Source organism: Heloderma suspectum, chromosome 3 (assembly GCF_057233095.1).
Source record: "Heloderma suspectum isolate Gila_16-S chromosome 3, 16-S_ref, whole genome shotgun sequence".
NCBI lineage: Eukaryota > Metazoa > Chordata > Lepidosauria > Squamata > Helodermatidae > Heloderma > Heloderma suspectum.
The window spans coordinates 48,075,822-48,093,155 of NC_139460.1; the positions used below are offsets into that span (position 1 = coordinate 48,075,822).

The 17,334-nt window shown below is 44.8% G+C and overlaps 1 protein-coding gene across 3 annotated transcripts in view; it reads left to right on the forward strand.

Moving 5' to 3' along the window:
* Nucleotides 1–17,096, forward strand: part of LOC146349623 (uncharacterized) — a 33,457-nt gene extending 16,361 nt beyond the window's left edge. For all 3 annotated transcript variants that reach the window (XM_084843112.1, XM_084843114.1, XM_084843113.1), the window contains exons 3-4: nt 9,300–9,440; nt 16,951–17,096. In XM_084843112.1, the coding sequence (XP_084699238.1) occupies nt 9,300–9,440; nt 16,951–16,955 (146 nt within the window). In that variant the 3' untranslated portion in view covers nt 16,956–17,096. The remainder of the gene's footprint in view (nt 1–9,299; nt 9,441–16,950) is intronic.
* The last annotated feature ends 238 nt before the right edge of the window (nt 17,097–17,334 follow it).

Below are 17,334 nucleotides of genomic sequence, written 5' to 3' on the forward strand. Positions count from 1 at the left end.
GTTGCCCACGCCTGAAGCATGTGGTATAGATTTGTGCTTCTTAGACACTTCTGTATCTTACACATTTCTAAATCCGTTCTGAAATATCCAGGATTGTGTGATTAGGAGGGGATGGTCATGACAACGGAATGAGAAGTGCATTGGAGTATTATCCAGATAATTGGAATTGTCTTTGGTCTGTCAGTCAGGGACACATGAAGCAAGAAAAGCTGAATGTACCATACCTTAAAATCCACTTTTCATGGGTCACACAGAGCTTGAAAGCAACATACTTCTGGGTTGGGTGGGGGGAGTAGAACCAAATGCCATCAACCCGGTAGGTGCTGCTCAACCAATGAGAGAGGCTTGTTTCCTGCCCCTGTCCAGGCTCCCTCCTGCTACCACGTTATTATCCCTGACAGCATCTGAAGGCTCCCCATGAGAGCACCCCACCAGCTCAATTTTGCCTCATTCCAGCCAACAGTCAGGGCCCCTTTCTCCTTTTCCAGGGAGTAAATACAGCAATCTAGCTGCATCACCCATTCTCAGTTTGCAGCCTCTGTTGCCTGCTTTCCCCCCACTGAGAATCTCTAGCGTCTTTTTCCCATTTAGAAAAAAAGAGCCATGCTGTTTCAAGTACTAGCTATTTAGGGAGAGAAGCCGGCCAGAGGAGTGGGAGCCTGCAGCTCTGGTATTTTGCTGTATCAATAAGGCAATACAGTGAAAACTAAAGAAAGCAGGGGAGGGTGGAGAGGAGGCCAGCAGAGGGAGCAGCAGCAGCAGCCACTAGCAGAGGGAGGCACCTCCAGCCAGCCCCTTCCCTCCCTGCAGAGAAGCAGTGAAGTAACACAAGCAACAGAGAAGTGCATAATCATGGCTCTCAATGGGACGGGCTGGGAAATGGAGGCTGGTTACCCCCACTGGCAAAAAGGAAGTTCATCAGGATTCTGAAGGCATGGAAGAGCGCTCTAGCACTTTGAGGAGTTGGAAAGGCAGGCTAGTTACTCTAGTTACCTAGGCTACCGAGGTCATGGCCAGGTGAAAGACACGCCCCTATGAATGCCCAATCATACCGAATATAAAGCGGAGGGAGGGGCACACAGCAGCTGAACCTCAGGGGTGCAGGAGAAAAATTAAATTAAATGCCAAATTAACGGAGAAAAATGGAGTTTAAATGGACTCTGCAAAATGCAGCTTCACCACAGGGTGGTTACAGACTGACCATGACATCATGAGCCGCAAAGGATGTCCAAATGGTCAGCAAAACACCCACAGAGTCAGGCCCTAAGGCACAAACACAGAATGACATGGCCAGTGACGTGTTTCTCCGATGATCTGGCATTTAGGGTATACTAGAAATGGCCATTCAGTGTCATATGAAACCTGAGGGCTGGTTCATATATGTATGTACGCCACTTGATCGCGTGTCACCTGATCATAGAATCATAGAATAGTAGAGTTGGAAGGGGCCTATAAGACCATCGAGTCCAACCCCCTGCTCAATGCAGGAATCCAAGTCAGAGCATCCCTGACAGATGGCTGTCCAGCCTCATCTTGAATGCCTTCAGTGTGGCAGTGATGACGTCCAGCCAAAAGTGTGAACTGTCTCCGTCAAGAAGTGCTGCATCTGAGATGACATGGGGGCAATACGAAAGATCTATCTTCAGCTCATTCACACAAACTAGTCATCACCTGGGGCCACAATCCACAAGTGATTATGCACATGGATATGTTAACTGGCCCCAAACTACACATCCTTCAGAGATGCATAGCTTCAGGTGCTGCTTGACAGCAGAGAACATGGTATACAAATAACAACAACAGACGACAACAACAACAACAATGTTGTTATTCAGACAGACCTTTGGCATACAGCTCGTCTGTTGCTGAAGGGGGGTTTAATTAGATGGGTGCTGTTTATTTCTTTTATTGTGTGTTTTTAATTTATTTGCTTTTATGTTATGTTTTAATTAAGATGTTGTTTTTAATGTGTGTTTTATTGTTAGCTGCCTTTCTTGGTGCTACCCTGGGATATAAATAAATACTTTATTTATTTAATCACAAAAATTTCTATCCCACTTTCCCAAAAACCTAAGCAAAGCAGGAGCTTAATTATGCCGCCAATATTATTGCTTTCAGCTCTCTTGCTTCATCTGACAGATGATAACAAGACCCCTTTAGGATGCAATCCTATGCATAGGACTTTTTTCCATGTAAATATGCATGTGCCCTTGGTGATTATTCTTCCATTTTATAACAGAAGCTGTTGCTTTTTTGGAAGTAGAACCCTTTTGAACAACATTCCTCACTTCAAATGAGTAGCAGCAATTAGAGATGAAAAGTACCTTTCAGTTCATTTGTTACGATCACATCACCACGCTCATTAATGCCAAACCTACATTGCAGGCTTACATTGGTTTTATACTACTGTAATTGCCAATGAATTCTTTCTTCAGTGCATCCTGGGAACTGTAATTTGGTGAAAGTGCTGTGAATTTTCTATTACAAAGTATGAACTCCTCTCACACAGCTTAAGATAAGGTTCCCTTGGGAAAGGGAATGACTGTTAAACCAGTTGTGCAACACAGCCTATGCATTTTTATTCAGACGTAAGTCCCACTGCGTTCAAATAGGGCTTACTCCCAAGTAAGTGTGCACCGGATTGCAGCCTCTGTCTTTAATGTGGATGTGCCCTAAGCCTCTGCACTGATTTTTATAACACCGTCTGCATCAAGTATTACTCCTTGCTGTTTCTCCACTTGTATCTACATATCTCTTCCTTTTCACTGTAACCTGGAAAAGTTAATCTGTTAGCACACACACACACCCTTTATTTTCTCCCAGTCTTGCCTTTAAGGTGGCCATGTGTCTTTCTTGGTCCCCTGTTTGAAGGCATCTTCTATTTTAAGGGCTGTTCAGTCCAAGTCCACTTTAAAGGAAACAAACCATAAGAAGGGAGAGTAGCAAGGGCCTTGAAGTTGGCCATCCACAGTTAGCACCTGGACAGCAGACTGAGTAGGGACACAGGACACCTGGTCAGTCTTCCCCACTAGGGTAAGATGTATTGAATTTCTATTTAAATTATGGTTATTATTTCTAAATTTACACCTATACATATTTATTATTTATTTATTATTAAATTTATTAATCGCCCATCTGGCTGGTCACCCAGCCACTCTGGGCAATGTACAACATACCATAAAACAATTTAAAACAATAAAATTCTACCATAAATTTTTTTTTTAAATACCCTAACCCACCCCAAATGCCTGCCTGAACAACCACGTTTTTAATGCACGACGGAAGCTCATTAAAGAGGGGGCATGATGGAGTTACCTAGGGAGGGAGTTCCACAGAGTGGGGGCCACCACAGAAAAGGCCCTGTGAAAAGGCCCCCAGAAAGGGGGCCACAGAAATATACATTTGAATATGCAAATATTAAGCAAATTGGTGTCTTCTTAAGTCCTCCTTTCTGGTGAAGCAATTCCTCTTTTTTAGCAATGTGTAAGTGGCCACCCTAAACCCACCTAAGAGAGCAATCCTATGGCTGCTAGTCAGTGGCTAGACGGCCATAGGATATCTGGTTTTCCGGGAACCGACCTCAGAGCCCACACTCCAAGGTCAGTTCCTGGAGAACTGACCTTTCCCCCCTTCCGTGATGCCTCATAGGCAGTATGGAACAGCTCCGTGCTCCGAAGAGGAGCATAGAGAAGCCAAAACGGGGAATTCCTGGAGGTGTTCCGGGGCGGGGAAGGTGGAAATGCCTGTATGACACATCCTACGTGTCATACGTCAGCTTCCTTCCCCACTCTGCCCTGCCGCAGCTAGACAGCCGAAATAGGCTGTCTAGCCACAAATGTAGGGCAGCTGAAGCATGGAGGCGATGATCCCCTCTGTGCTTCTCCTGCCCTGCATTGGATAGGCGGTCACCTCCGAGTTCGGAGGCTCCCGCCTATCCCCATAGCATTGCACCCTAAGTCACATTCAGTGACCTAATACACACACACACACACGCACATGGCTTTTTCACACTATTTTTAAAAGGCCCAAGCTATTCACAGTCCCCATTTATCTAAGGAGATATTTTCATAACCTAAGGAATTTTGCACTTAAAATAGTCTAGTCCAAGCCCCATCCATAGAGAATTAATTGACTTAAATTCTATCTGCAACCAATCCTATGCATGTTTATTGAAATTACTACAACGGGCCATGTTTCCCGGTAAGTATGGATTGCAGCCTTGCTATTATATCCAATCAGATTGCTTTATTCAGTTCTTCTGCCCAAGAATCTCCATATATTTATCTCAAGCATAAAAGCTGAAAGAAAAAGTATTGAGGGAAATGGAACCAGTGCAGTGCTGCTACTTAAAACTTGGGTGACATCTAGTGGTGTCCAGTGCATCTACATTCCAGTAAAAAATTGTCTGTTCTTGATTCAGCAAAGCACGTAAGTAGTCCCCACCTTCCATCATAGTGCTCCAGGGAATGGAAGAAGCCGTGTCTGCTAAAATTCTCTCTTCTTTGCTAAAGGCATAGAAGTGTTTTGTCATTCTGAGTACAGCAACCCCATGCCCATCTCTATTAAGTCATCTATTAAACACAGGATTAAGTATAAGGCTAATTCAACACGAGTTGTAGAAAACATTTGCTGAATCAAATCATGATGTTAAATTTTTCCTTCTCATCATAGCCCTGATGGTTAACTGTATAAAATAATTAATCTACTAGCTGAACCAATTAGCATTTGCGGCCCTAAATATATGCACCAGAATTTGTTTATCCTTCTCCAGGCACTGCTCCTGTGCCTTTAACAGTAGCTTCATCTGCAAACATTAGCAAATGAAAATGTTTATCTCCATTCCATGAAAAGCAATACCTGCTTATTTCTAGAGCCCAAACTGCTGTTAAAGGCCCAAGAGCAGTTTTGCAAACCTAGAAATTAAAAAGAACCAAAGTTTTCCTTACCATCGTATATACTACTAATTTGAGCCTTAACGTGCTTGCTCTTATGTAGACAGAACTGCACCAAGAGAGAGGCATCAGTAGACTCGGGGTAATGTTTGTTTATTATGACATTTGTATGCCTTGCCATGTCGGGAGCGCCCTTGCTGCCTTCTGAAATCCTCAAGTAGCCAGAATCAACACGCAGAGATAGGGCTCTTTTCCGAGGCTTTATTTCCATTCTACCTAATGACGCTTACAGATGCTAACTGCCTGAGCCTAGTGAGGGAAACTTAAGAGAGCTGCCTATCCGGAGTAGCCTTAGGGAAGCAGTTGGTCTCCATTTTGGAGGGGAAAGGTGGGTAGCCTCTGAACTTAAGAGCTAGGAAGCAAAAGTCCACCCCTTTCCTGTGGGGCATCGGGGAGCAGCTGTTGACATTGCGCCAAGCGGGCTGAGCGCCTGCTCTCGGCGCCCTCCATCTCCCGCTTGTCCCTGCGTGGCGCCTCGCATCCCGAAGTCCCTCCCCCTGCCTGCCAGGGTCACTACCACTCTCAGGAATGTGAGGAGGGAGGGGCTCTCCCTCCAGCGGCACCTCTGAACCGCGCGCAGGTTCCTCTCCCAGGGTTTCTATCTCTTCCTCAGAATCAGAACTGCTTTGGGGCTCTATGGGCTCCAATCCAACCCTGACATGTCATAACAAAGTTCTCTGGGTTTTTTTACAGTAAAAAAAAAAAACATTACAACCAGTTTAAATCAAAATAGAACATAAAATCATACAATCAAAACCAACATAAAAGATGACAACAAAACAAAACTAACAGCACTCCAAAATTAAACACACAGATTTTAAAGCTTATTCTAAGACTGCATGACTTATTAAAAAAAAAAAAAGGCCTGGGTGAACAAAAAAAGTCTTCACCTGGTGCTGAAAAGGCCACAGGAATGGCACCAGGTGAACTGCTCTGGAAAGACTGTTCCATAATTGCCACTACCTAAAAGGCCTTCTCCCTATTAGTTAGCCACCTCACTTCTTTCTGCAAGGGTACTCAGAGTACTGCTTCTGAAGATCTTAAGATTCTGGTAGGTACATATGGTAGAAGGCGGTGTTTAAATCCCAAGCCCATTGGGCTTTTACAGTGTGAAACCTGCACTTTAAATTGGGCCCAGAGACAAACTGGGAGTCAGCGTAGCTGACAAAGCAGAGACATAATACAGTCAACCCATCCAGTTCCAGTTAATAATCTAGCAGCCCTATTTTGGACCAACTCCAGTTTGCAAACTATTTCTAAAGGCAGCCTTGTGTGCAACATATTGTAACAGTCCAAACAGAAGGTGACAGGAGCATGGGTAATTGTGGCCAAGCTAACTCCATCCAGGTAATGTCACAGCTGGTATATCAGCCAAAGCTGATAAAAAATGGTCTAAGCCACAGAGGTCAATTGAGCCCGATGGCAACGCTGAATCAATAAGCACCACCAGAACCTGATCCTTTAGGGAAAGTGGGAACACATCTAGAACAGGTTGAACACACTTCACCCAGGTAACCCCAAGGTTTTCGGAATACCAAAAAGTCTGTAGCGGGGGGAGGCCTAAGGGATAACCCCCACACACTCCCCCAAACAGCCGGATAATAATTCAGTGGCATGGAATGTTAAATGAGTGAGAGGAAGAAAACCGATAGCTGGGTGGGAGGTAGGAACAGAATGGAGTAGCTGGAACAAGAGTACAAAGACACATAGAATCATAGAATAGTAGGGTTGGAAGGGGCCTGCAAGGCCATCGAGTCCAACCCCCTGCTCAACGCAGGAATCCAAGTCAGAGCATCCCTGACAGATGGCTGTCCAGCCTCGTCTTGAACGCCTCCAGTGTGGGAGAGCCCACTACCTCCCTAGGTAATTGGTTCCATTGTCGTATTGCTCTAACAGTCAGGAAGTTTTTCCTGATGTTCAGCTGGAATCTGGCTTCCTGTCACTTGAGCCCATTATGCCATGTCCTGCACTCTGGGATGATCAGGAAGAGATCTTGGCCTTCCTCTCTGTGACAACTTTTCAAGTACTTGAAGAGTGCCATCATATCTCCCCTCAGTCTTCTCTTCTCAAGGCTAAACATGCCCAGTTCTTTCAGTCTCTCTTCATAGGGCTTTGTTTCCAGTCCCCTGATCATCTTTGTTGCCCTCCTCTGAACCCTCTCCAGTTTGTCTGCATCCTTCTTAAAGTGTGGTGCCCAGAACTGGACACAGTACTCCAGATGAGGCCTAACCAGTGCCGAGTAGAGGGGAACTAGTACTTCCCGGGATTTGGAAGCTATGTTTCTATTAATGCAGCCCAAACTAGCATTTGCCCTTTTTTGCAGCCAAATCACATTGTTGGCTCAGATTCAGCTTGTGATCAACAACAATTCCAAGATCCTTCTCGCTTGTAGTGTTGTTGAGCCAAGTATCCCGCAAATGTATCCCCCATCTTGTAACTGTGCACTTGGTTTCTTTTTCCTAGGTGCAGAACTTGGCATTTATCCCTATTAAATGTCATTCTGTTGTTTTCTGCCCAGTTCTCCAGTCTGTCCAGTTCACTTTGAATTTTGTTTCTGTCTTCCAAAGTATTAGCTATCCCGCCCAATTTTGTGTCATCTGCAAATGTGATCAGCATTCCCTGCACCTCCTCCTCCAAGTCATTAATACAAATGTTGAAGAGCACTGGTCCCAGGACTGAGCCCTGTGGTACCCCACTCGTTACCTCTCCCACTTGTTACACATAGATATATAAAGTGTAGAAAGAATTGTCTCACTGTATGGATAGGTCACTTTGGGCGCAATCCTATCTAGACAGGTGGCCACCTTCGAACTCAGAGGCAACTGCCTATCCAAAGCAAGGCAGGAGAAGCACAGGGGGATCATTCCCTCCGCACCTCTCCTGCCCTGCTATTTCTGCTAGACAGCCGATTTTTGGGGGGGCAAGTCACGGGGGGGGGGGGGGGCGAGCGGGAGATGAGGCTGCTGTACGACACATAGGATCTGTACATGCAGATCCACTCTCCCCACCCTGGAACACCGCCAGCCCTGCCCCTTTTCAGCTGCTCCACGCTCCTCTTCTGAGCACAGAGGACAGGGTTTCTCCGCACTGCCTCAGAGGCAGCACGGACATGGGGGGAGGTCAGTTTTCCAGGAACCGACCTCGGAGCACTGGCTCCGAGGTCGATTCCTGGAAAACAGCATATCCTATGGCCGTCTAGCCACTGTCTAGCGGCCATAGTATTGCTCCCATAATGAGAAGATATTTTTAAATGTCCCCAGAGCAGAAGTGAGAGCTGCCCATAGAAACCAAAGGAGAAAGCAAAGATTTTAATACAGCTGGGATTGGGTACTGGTGTGTTCATTCTCCTCCTCCACCCCACCCCACCCGAAAATCCAGAAGGTGGCACAAAGAGTTCCTGGTCCTTCTAATTCAGTTCTTATTAACTGCAAAATATTACATAAATAATGTTGTGAATGCAAATTCCAATGCAAATGGAGTTCACTGTCCACATATTGCAGGTTGGAAGGGGCTGTAGCTGGGAAAGAGTGACTAAGTGCAATCCAATGCATGTTTAGAAGAAAAAAGGCCTACAGCTCTCAGTATGCCCAGCTTGCATGGCTGGCTGGGGTATGCTGGGAGTTGTAGGCCTTTTTCCTGTCTAAATATGCATTGGATTGTGCCCTAAATAAATAAATAATGACAGCTGAGCAGTTTAGTGAACACTGAATGCAGCAAACCAGGCCCTAAGTGGTTTTAGTAACCCTGAAGTGTCCAGAGGTATTAGACCCCTACTGCACATAGGGTTGAAGCTGAGGGAGTAGCATACAACAACCTTACCTTCTTATCCATCATTTTTATCCCTCCAATGCAGGTTGGACTGAGGGAGTAGTATACAACAACCCTGCAGTGTAGTCCACTCGCATACCCTTATTGTAGGTTGAAGAGCTGAAGCTCTGAGTATTCTAAGAGAGTAGCTTACAGCAGCCCTGAAATGTATCCGCTATTATATTTCAGGCCAGATGTGGGGCTGAGTAAACGGCAAGAACTCCCCCCAGGCCAATCTATGCACACAGATGCTCAATCTACTTACATACAGAGTGGTTGCATTTTTAAAATGTTAAAAAAATAAGAATACAATTTCAAAATAAAAGAAAATTTTTTTTCACATGAAATAAGACTTAAGACTAGCTTTGGCTATTGGACGGTGTATTGGGACTCCTGTCTTAGATGCTAACTTTTATTTTCCAACCCCCTCAGCCATACACTCGGGTAACACACACACACGAAATACACTGCAACATTTTGTTTGTGCTTCTCTATATTCAATATGATAGATTTCTGATGACTCTATGCATTTCCTCTCAGGACTGTTTGGCATAGAAGAATCCATTGGAACAATAATCGGAGTGGTGGGAGCGGGCATTGGAGGCTTGGTAGTTCTGATTGTAGTTTTAACGCCACAGCTGAGAAAGTGTCTTCCATGTGCTAAAGCAACATCCCACCAAGGTATGAAGGAGACAATTAAACTCTAGATTGTTTGCTAAAGTGTTGCACACATTTCTGATTAATGCTAGATACATCTGTGGCCCAAATTATTGTTTGCTTGATTCTAAATAGCCACTTCATACAGAACAGGAATGGGCAGGTCAATCTAACCTCCTGAGCTGGAACACTCCGAGGTCAAAGCATCCTATTTATTTACTACATTTAGTAAATAAATAGTTTCCCAAACTATTTTAGCTATAGTTTAGCTATAGCTAAACTTTGGCTACAGTATAGCTAAAGCTCTCTGAGCGGTTCACAGTATGTCCAGTATATCCAAAGCCCTGCTGGGATCCTGCCAGCAGAGCAGAAATGAGGGAGGAATACTGTTTGGGCTTAAAAAACAAAATGGGCTGGTGTAAATATCCTCCATGGTGGGGTCATGTTCAGGGACGAGGAGGGCTTTGGATTCTGCAGTTCTAAGACCTCTGCTCTGCTCCCTTTTCACCTTTCCTGATGTCAGAGCTCCATTATCGAGAAGGTGAGTGATGTGGAACTTTCTGCAGGGTCTGGGAGGGGGAATTTGAAGTTGGAGCTCACACAGAGGCCATAGAATAGTCACCTAAAATATTGGAAATAGACAGTTCTCATATAACCAGTAATATAAGCAAATCTTTGTACCTTGTTTTCTGAAGATGGTTTGCCTGGATATAAAAGCATGTATAGACATAAGCTTGAGAGTGGGCCCTTGCTATGTTGTTCTCTTAGTGTGCAATCCTATGCATGTTTAGAAAGAAAAAGGTCCTACAACTCCCAACATTCCCCAGCCAGCATGGCTGTCTGGGGCAAGCTGGGAATTGTAGTTAGGATTGTGCATTGCTTCAGATCAGGATCCAACTTCCGAGCCGAACTGGGGTGATTTGGCCCAAATTGGTCCAGATCCAAAGCAGGTCAGGATCAGGTCAAAGTGGTTCGGATTGATCCAAATTGCTTCAGGCCGATCAGGGAACCACCACCCCTAGATGTGCCTAATGAGCACAAGCTGCCCGCCTTACCTGGACCCGTCACTAATGCCTGCAGCCATCAACCTCTTCAAGGGAGTCATCATTTTCTTTTAAAATGGCAACTCGTCTTTTTCCGTGTATCAAATCTTTGGAAATGGTGGCTGTAAGGCAGTCATTTACGCAATGTTACGGGTGTAAATGGGCCATAGTAAATGGGTAAGGGGCAGGGGGCTCGCGCAGCTTAGTGGGCAGCAATTTGGGTGTCCGGATCTCACTTCAGATCCAGAGTCCGAAGCCGGTCAGGAACAATTCGGAATCTCTGAATCGGCCTCTGAAGAGAGCTGGGGGGTCCGTGCACAGCCCTAGTTAAAGGACCTTTTTCTGTCTAAACATGCATAGGATTGCGCCTTTAAAATTCTTACTAAAAGAGAGAGTGTTCTAGGGGAATTAGAGTGAATGTCTTCCGGACTATTAGGAATATAGTCCACCATTATACTAGGCCAGATTATTTGTCCATCTAGGCCAGTATTGTCTATTCTGACTGGCAACGGGTGCCCTCCAGTGCGCCTGGTGCCCTCCAGATGTGTTGGCCTACAACCCCAGAATCCCCCAGCCAGCATAATTGGGAGTTGTAGACTGACATACCTGGAGGGGACCAGATTGGGGGAGGCTGCTGTACAGGGTCTCAGGCAGAGGTATTTCACATCATCTGCTACCTGAGCCTTTTTGGTGGAGAAGTCAGGGCTTGAACTTAGGATATTTTGCATGCAAAGCGTGTGCTCTGCCACCAAGGCTTTAATGGCAGGCTGAACAGGCACAAGGAAAAAAGTTGAATTGCACTGAGGAGCTAAATGCTAAGGATTGTAACAGTGGCATGCCAGTGTAGACCAAGGCTGAAATCCTAAAAATATTTGCTTGGAAAGAAGCTACACTGAAACAAATGGGACTGTGAATGTGTTTAGAATCTTAGTGAAAGCCTTGGAGATTAAAGTCCTGAACAGAGAAATCCTCTGATGGTCAAGTGTGGCTGGGTGGGATTCATGGCAGAGGAACTGCCACTCCCTAAGCCCTGCTGGCTTGTGCCAGCCTTTCCATCTTCCCCCTAGTCCTGTTTGTTTTTTACAAAATTTTTATTGAATTTCAGTAGTATTAACAATGCAAAACCAAACCAAACCAAAATCAAAACTAAAATAAAACTAATTCCATCAGGATTCTATCTTCCTACCATACACTTATATTTTAATGGGTAAACAAAGGTCACAGGTAATTCTTGTTGGTGCAACTAGATATTTTATCAGACAGACTCAGGATTATTCTTCATCTATTTTCTTCCTTATAAGAGCCATAGGGTTTTATAGTGCTAGGGAATCAAATGTTGATGTTCTGTTCTATTCATATATGTGATAAAGTCAAACTATATTGCATAAAATGAATTGTGTTTACTTTGACCCCTGGCTACCTTCAATTTATGCAATATTTTTCCATTATGGCAGTTTGGCAACCATTATGGCAACCATGGCATACCAATAATCTAATCCCTGGAAGGTGAATCCCTTCCAAAAACTAGCTATCGTGGATCTGGTAGCTACAAATAACTGACTAATCAGTTCCTTACTGTTTAAATCACTGGCCTCCCCTATATACAAATTTAATACTGCTAGACTTGGCATATGTGGGATATTTTGGTTTGTGAAATAGCCAATCTCTACTGCCACTGCCTGCCAGAATGGTTGGACTTCTGCACAATCCCACCGCATGTGCTGGTATGTTCCTGACTCCTGGCACCAACACTGAGGAGAAATTGAGTGTGTCATTAAGTGAGAGATGCCTTGGAGTCAGATACCACCCATGAACGATTTTCAGTGACATCTCTCTAGTTCAAACTGATACTGATTTATACGGAGGCTTGTCCCATAGTTGTTGCCAGTCATAGTCACCTACTTTAAAGTTCCAGTTTGTTTTCCACCAAGTTTCTTGTGGAGTGGTTAAATCAAATGTGGAGTGAAGGAACTGTTTGTATGTTACAGAAATAAATCCCCGGGTCACTCCCGAGTTCCCTACCATTAGTTTTTCAAACATAGGCTTCTAGTGGCTTCGTTTTTCACTGTAGGGGAACTAAAAAAGGACCGGAGTTGGCAGCTCAAAAACCAGGGCAATGTTATGTTGTCCAACTATTCTTTTAAAGCCTCCATTTTTATTGATTGACCCTCCTCATAAAATTGATACAGCCAATGGAGCCCCCTTCTTTCCATTCAGCGAAATTATACATCCTGGCCTTATTATGGAAATTAAGGTGACTTTCCACTGGGACTAGCGTGATGTCCCCAGAGACAATTTTGCTGCCCACCTTGTCCAGCTCTGGCAAGTGGTTTGTGTAAACCTATTTTCAACTAGGCACCTAAGGTTAGTTTTGTTTTTTAGCAATAGGTGATCGCTTAATGGTATTCCCTTTATCTCTATTTTCCATTGAAACCCATTGCTTTCCCTCATCTTTTAAAATTATGGGATTGCCTGCTGAAGTTGACAAGCATCATAATAGAGTTGTCAATTCGGTATCTCCCAAATCCCCTACTGTGCTTGCAGGTAGACTAGAGCTGCTCTAATCCTTGGGCATTTTGTAGCAAAAATAAAGGAATTAATTTTTTCTGCCATTTATTTAAATGCTTCTGAGGGATATACCCTGGGAATGTTCGAAAAAGGAACATAAGGCGAGGGAGGACTATCATCTTTACTGCCATCAGTCTGTCCATTATAGAGAGCTTCATTAGCCTCCATCGTCTTATGTCCCTGTTGATGTCTTTCCAAACCTTTCCATAATTTGCTTTGTATAGTTCATTTAGATTTTTTTGCAACTTGTATCCCTACATAACGAAACATAGTATGGACCACTGGGATCTCCATCAGATCAGAGAATTGGTGTTGTATTTTTGGTGCTATATTGAAAATCATGGCCTCTGATTTTGAATAATTAACACATAGGCCTGCCGCTTGTGCAAAATCAGCCAGAATTCATTTTAGCTGCAGCTACTATCGGCTGTTCTGTATATACAACAATGTCGTCCGCATAAAGGCTTATCGTATGAGGATATGAGTTTATCCTCACACCATATTGATCTAGTTCTTTACGGATTTTGTCTGCTAAGGGTTCTAAGACCAATGTGAATACCCCCTATTCCTGTTGTTTTCTAAAAAAAAAAAAACCCTCCCCTTAACACCATGGGCTTAGTTTAGTGTAGGGTTGGCATAGAGTTTCCCCCTTGTGAGTGGCATGTTAGGGCAATGAGTGGGCTTTGGATCCTGCAGATCGAAGACATCCACTGATCTACCCCTTCCCCCTGGTGAAGCATCGCAGGTGGTGCATCTATGCTGATGGAGCTTTCCCTCAGCCTTCCAGGGACTCCTTTGGGGGTGTGCCATTCTGCCAGTGGAATAGCACTCCCACAACATCCTACAGCTCATTGGTGGACAGTTGACAGGCTTGTAGCCTTAGAGGACTTGAGAAGACTGGTAGCAGCAAGAACCCTGCTGCGATGATTCTATCTTCAAGGACTTCTTATTTCATTCTCTGTCTGGGAATCCAAGGAAAGCAGCACAGAACAATCGGATTAAAAAGTATTGCACCTATTAACACTTATGTCTGAATGGTGTTACTGCAACATCATTCTGTTTTTTAAAGTGCCAATAAAAAGATCACAAAGGGTCTTGCTGGGTGCAGAATAGAACAAGGGCAATATAAATTCAGAATGTGATTATATAAATAGCCTGACAGGTTTAGTTCATGGATGATGTGAATTTTGGGGTAGTTCTGTTTGTTCTTTTTGTAGCAAGGGTTTGACACTGCCAACCTCCACTGAAGTCAAAGAATCAGAGGGGTTGTTGACGTAGCTCACTCACACTGGTGTACTAACTTTCGTTAATGTGGTTGTAGAAACTGCTTTAATAGTGCATGTACAGTCAGGGCCAGAAATATCGGAACAAGGATAACTGTTTTGGCAGTTGGCCTCTGTACACCACCACATTGAAGTTGAGATGAAACACACCCAGATGGGAGTGAAGTCAGGACTTTCAGCTGTAATTCAAGGAGTCTGACAAAAGTGGGGCATGAACCATTCAGAAAGGACAGCCAGTGGCATACCCCCCCCCCCATCATTGGTGGCTCATAAGTAATGGAACGAATGGCTGACAAGCAGCTGCATGGCCAGGTGGGGCCTGTTTCCTGGGTACCCCATGACCAGTCAAGCAGATAAAAGGCCTGGAGGTGGTTCTGAGCATTACATTTGCTTTTGGTAGCTGTTCACTGGAACTCCTCACATGAGGTCCAAAGAGGTGTCAAGGTGAGTGAAGGAGGCCATCATTAGGGATGGCAGAGAATTCCGCCACGGATCTCGGGGAGGCCGAATGCCAGTGCATTCGGCCCCCCGAAATCTGTGGCGGAACGGCCTGCCCCCCCAGCCCCCCCCCCGTGGATCCCCTGGGACGAGACTTACCGGGGGCGGATCTTCCAGGCGGTAGCAGTTCCGCTGGCGGCGGCGGCGGCTGGTCTTCTGACCGGCTGCTGCCGCCGCCGCCATTTGCAGTTGTTGTTGTTGTTTTACACACACGTGATAGGCTACGTAAGTTTTTACGTAGCCTAAAACATCTGGGTAAAAAAAAAAAAAGCATACGCAAATGGCGGCGGCCGTAGCCACCGCCATTTGCGTACGCGGTTTGTTTTTGTTTTTTTTCCCAGAGCCCTCCGCGGCCGGAAATCCAGCTGCGGACGGCTCTGGCCTGGCTGGGCCTGGCCGGCTGCTCCGTGGAGCTGCTGCGGAGCACAGCTGGCCGCAGAGGATTCCGGGGGGGAGGAACGGAGCGCCTCCCCCCCCGTCCAGGATTCCGGGGGGAGGGACAGAACGCCTCCCCCCCCATAAACATAATCTGCGAACAGGTAAGTGATTTTCGTACATCCCTAGCCATCATTAGGCTGAGGAAACAACAGAAACCCATCAGGGAGACAGCAAAAACAGTGGGAGTGGCCAATACAACAGTTTGGAACATCTTGAAAAAGAAGGAATTAACTGGCAAGCTCAGCAACAGCAAAAGTCCTGGAAGACCACGGAAGACAACTAAAGCGGATAACCGCAGAATTCTGCTTATGGTGAAGAGGAACCCTTTCACAACATCTAGCCAGGTCAAGAACACTCTTGCAGAGGTAGGCATGTCATTGTCAAAATCTACAGTCAAGAGACGGCTTTATGAATGTAAATACAGAGGCTTCACAACAAGGTGCAAACCACTGGTAACGCTCAAGAACAGAAAGGCCAGATTAGCCTTTGCCAGCAAACACCTAAAAAAGCCTGCCCAGTTCTAGAATAAGATTCTTTGGACTGATGAAACCAAGATTAACTTGTACCAGAATGGTGGGAAAAGTATGGCAAAGGAAAGGAACAGCTCATGATCCAAAGCATACATCATCTGTCAAACATGGTGGAGGCAGTGTTATGACATGGGCATGTATGGCTGCCAATGGAACCGGGTCACTGCTGTTTATTGATGACCTGCCTGCTGATCAAAGCAGCAGGATGAATTCTGAAGTGTATAGGGCTATACTTTCTGCTCAGATTCAGCCAAATGCTGCCAAACTGATAGGACGCCACTTCATATTGCAGATGGATAATGACCCAAAACATACAGCAAAAGCTACTCTAGAGTTTCTCAAGGCAAAGAAGTGGGATGTTCTTCAATGGCCAAGTCAGTCACCTGATCTCAACTCAATAGAGCATGTTTTTCACTTCCTGAAGACAAGACTGAAGGCAGAAAGACCCACAAACAAGCAGCAGCTGAAGGCAGCTGCAGTAAAGGCCTGGCAAAGCATCTCGAGGGAGGAAACTCAGCATTTGGTCATGTCCACAGGTTCCAGACTTCAGGCAGTCATTGACTGCAAAGGATTTTCATCCAGGTATTAAAGGCGATCCTCAAGTCTGAAATGATGTTGGTTTGTTCCATTACTTATGAGCCACCAACGATGGGTGTGTGTGTATGCCACTGACTGTACATTGTTGGTGCCCCACTTTTGTCAAACCCCTTGAATTACAGCTGAAAGTCCTGACTTCGCTCCCATCTGGGTGTGTTTCCTTTCAACTTCAATGTGGTGGTGTACAGAGGCCAACTGCCAAAACAGTTATCCTTGTTCCAATATTTCTGGCCCTGACTGTATTTCCTGTGTAATTTTAGTTGTAAAATACTTAGGGTGCTTCCAGATGAGGCTTTTATCCTGGCATTACCCTGCCTCATTCATGGAATTTTATGGGGGGGGTCCAGACAACGTCATCTTCTTCTAAACCTCCCATATTTTCCCACTGCTTCTTCCATCTTTTTTTCTTTTCACAAATTATCCCTTAAGGAGGAAAAGACAGAATAACTGCACAGTGTTTTTTTTATTGGTAGCACTGTGAGCCCTCCATCTGGAAACATCCTTAGTTGAATTATATTTTTCTGTCACTTTTTTCACTTTAATACTCATTTGCTTCCTTCTTTTCCTTTCTCCTCAGCATAACTCAGACAGCATGATTAAAGAAAATACCAGACGTGCCAAGAATATTGTTTCCTGAATGTATGGAAAAATGTCAGTTGTGAGTGTTTTCTATGCTTTCTATCTATATAAAGGTATAATAAAAAGGTTCTAGCATCCTTTTAGAACATGTGCCTCAGGTTTTTTTTTTAAGGTTACATTTTCAGCTTATTCATAGAATAAGTGTATGAAAAAAGCAAGTTTGAACCTCTATTGTGTCATGTATGCAAGTTAATACATGAAATTGTGTGGGAGAGAAATTCAAGGGAATTTCTGCAGCAGATGTGTGTGTGTGGGAGAATTAAGCACCCCACCCATGATTTCTCCGCTCCAAACCACCCCCTCTTCAAGTTGCATTGCTAAC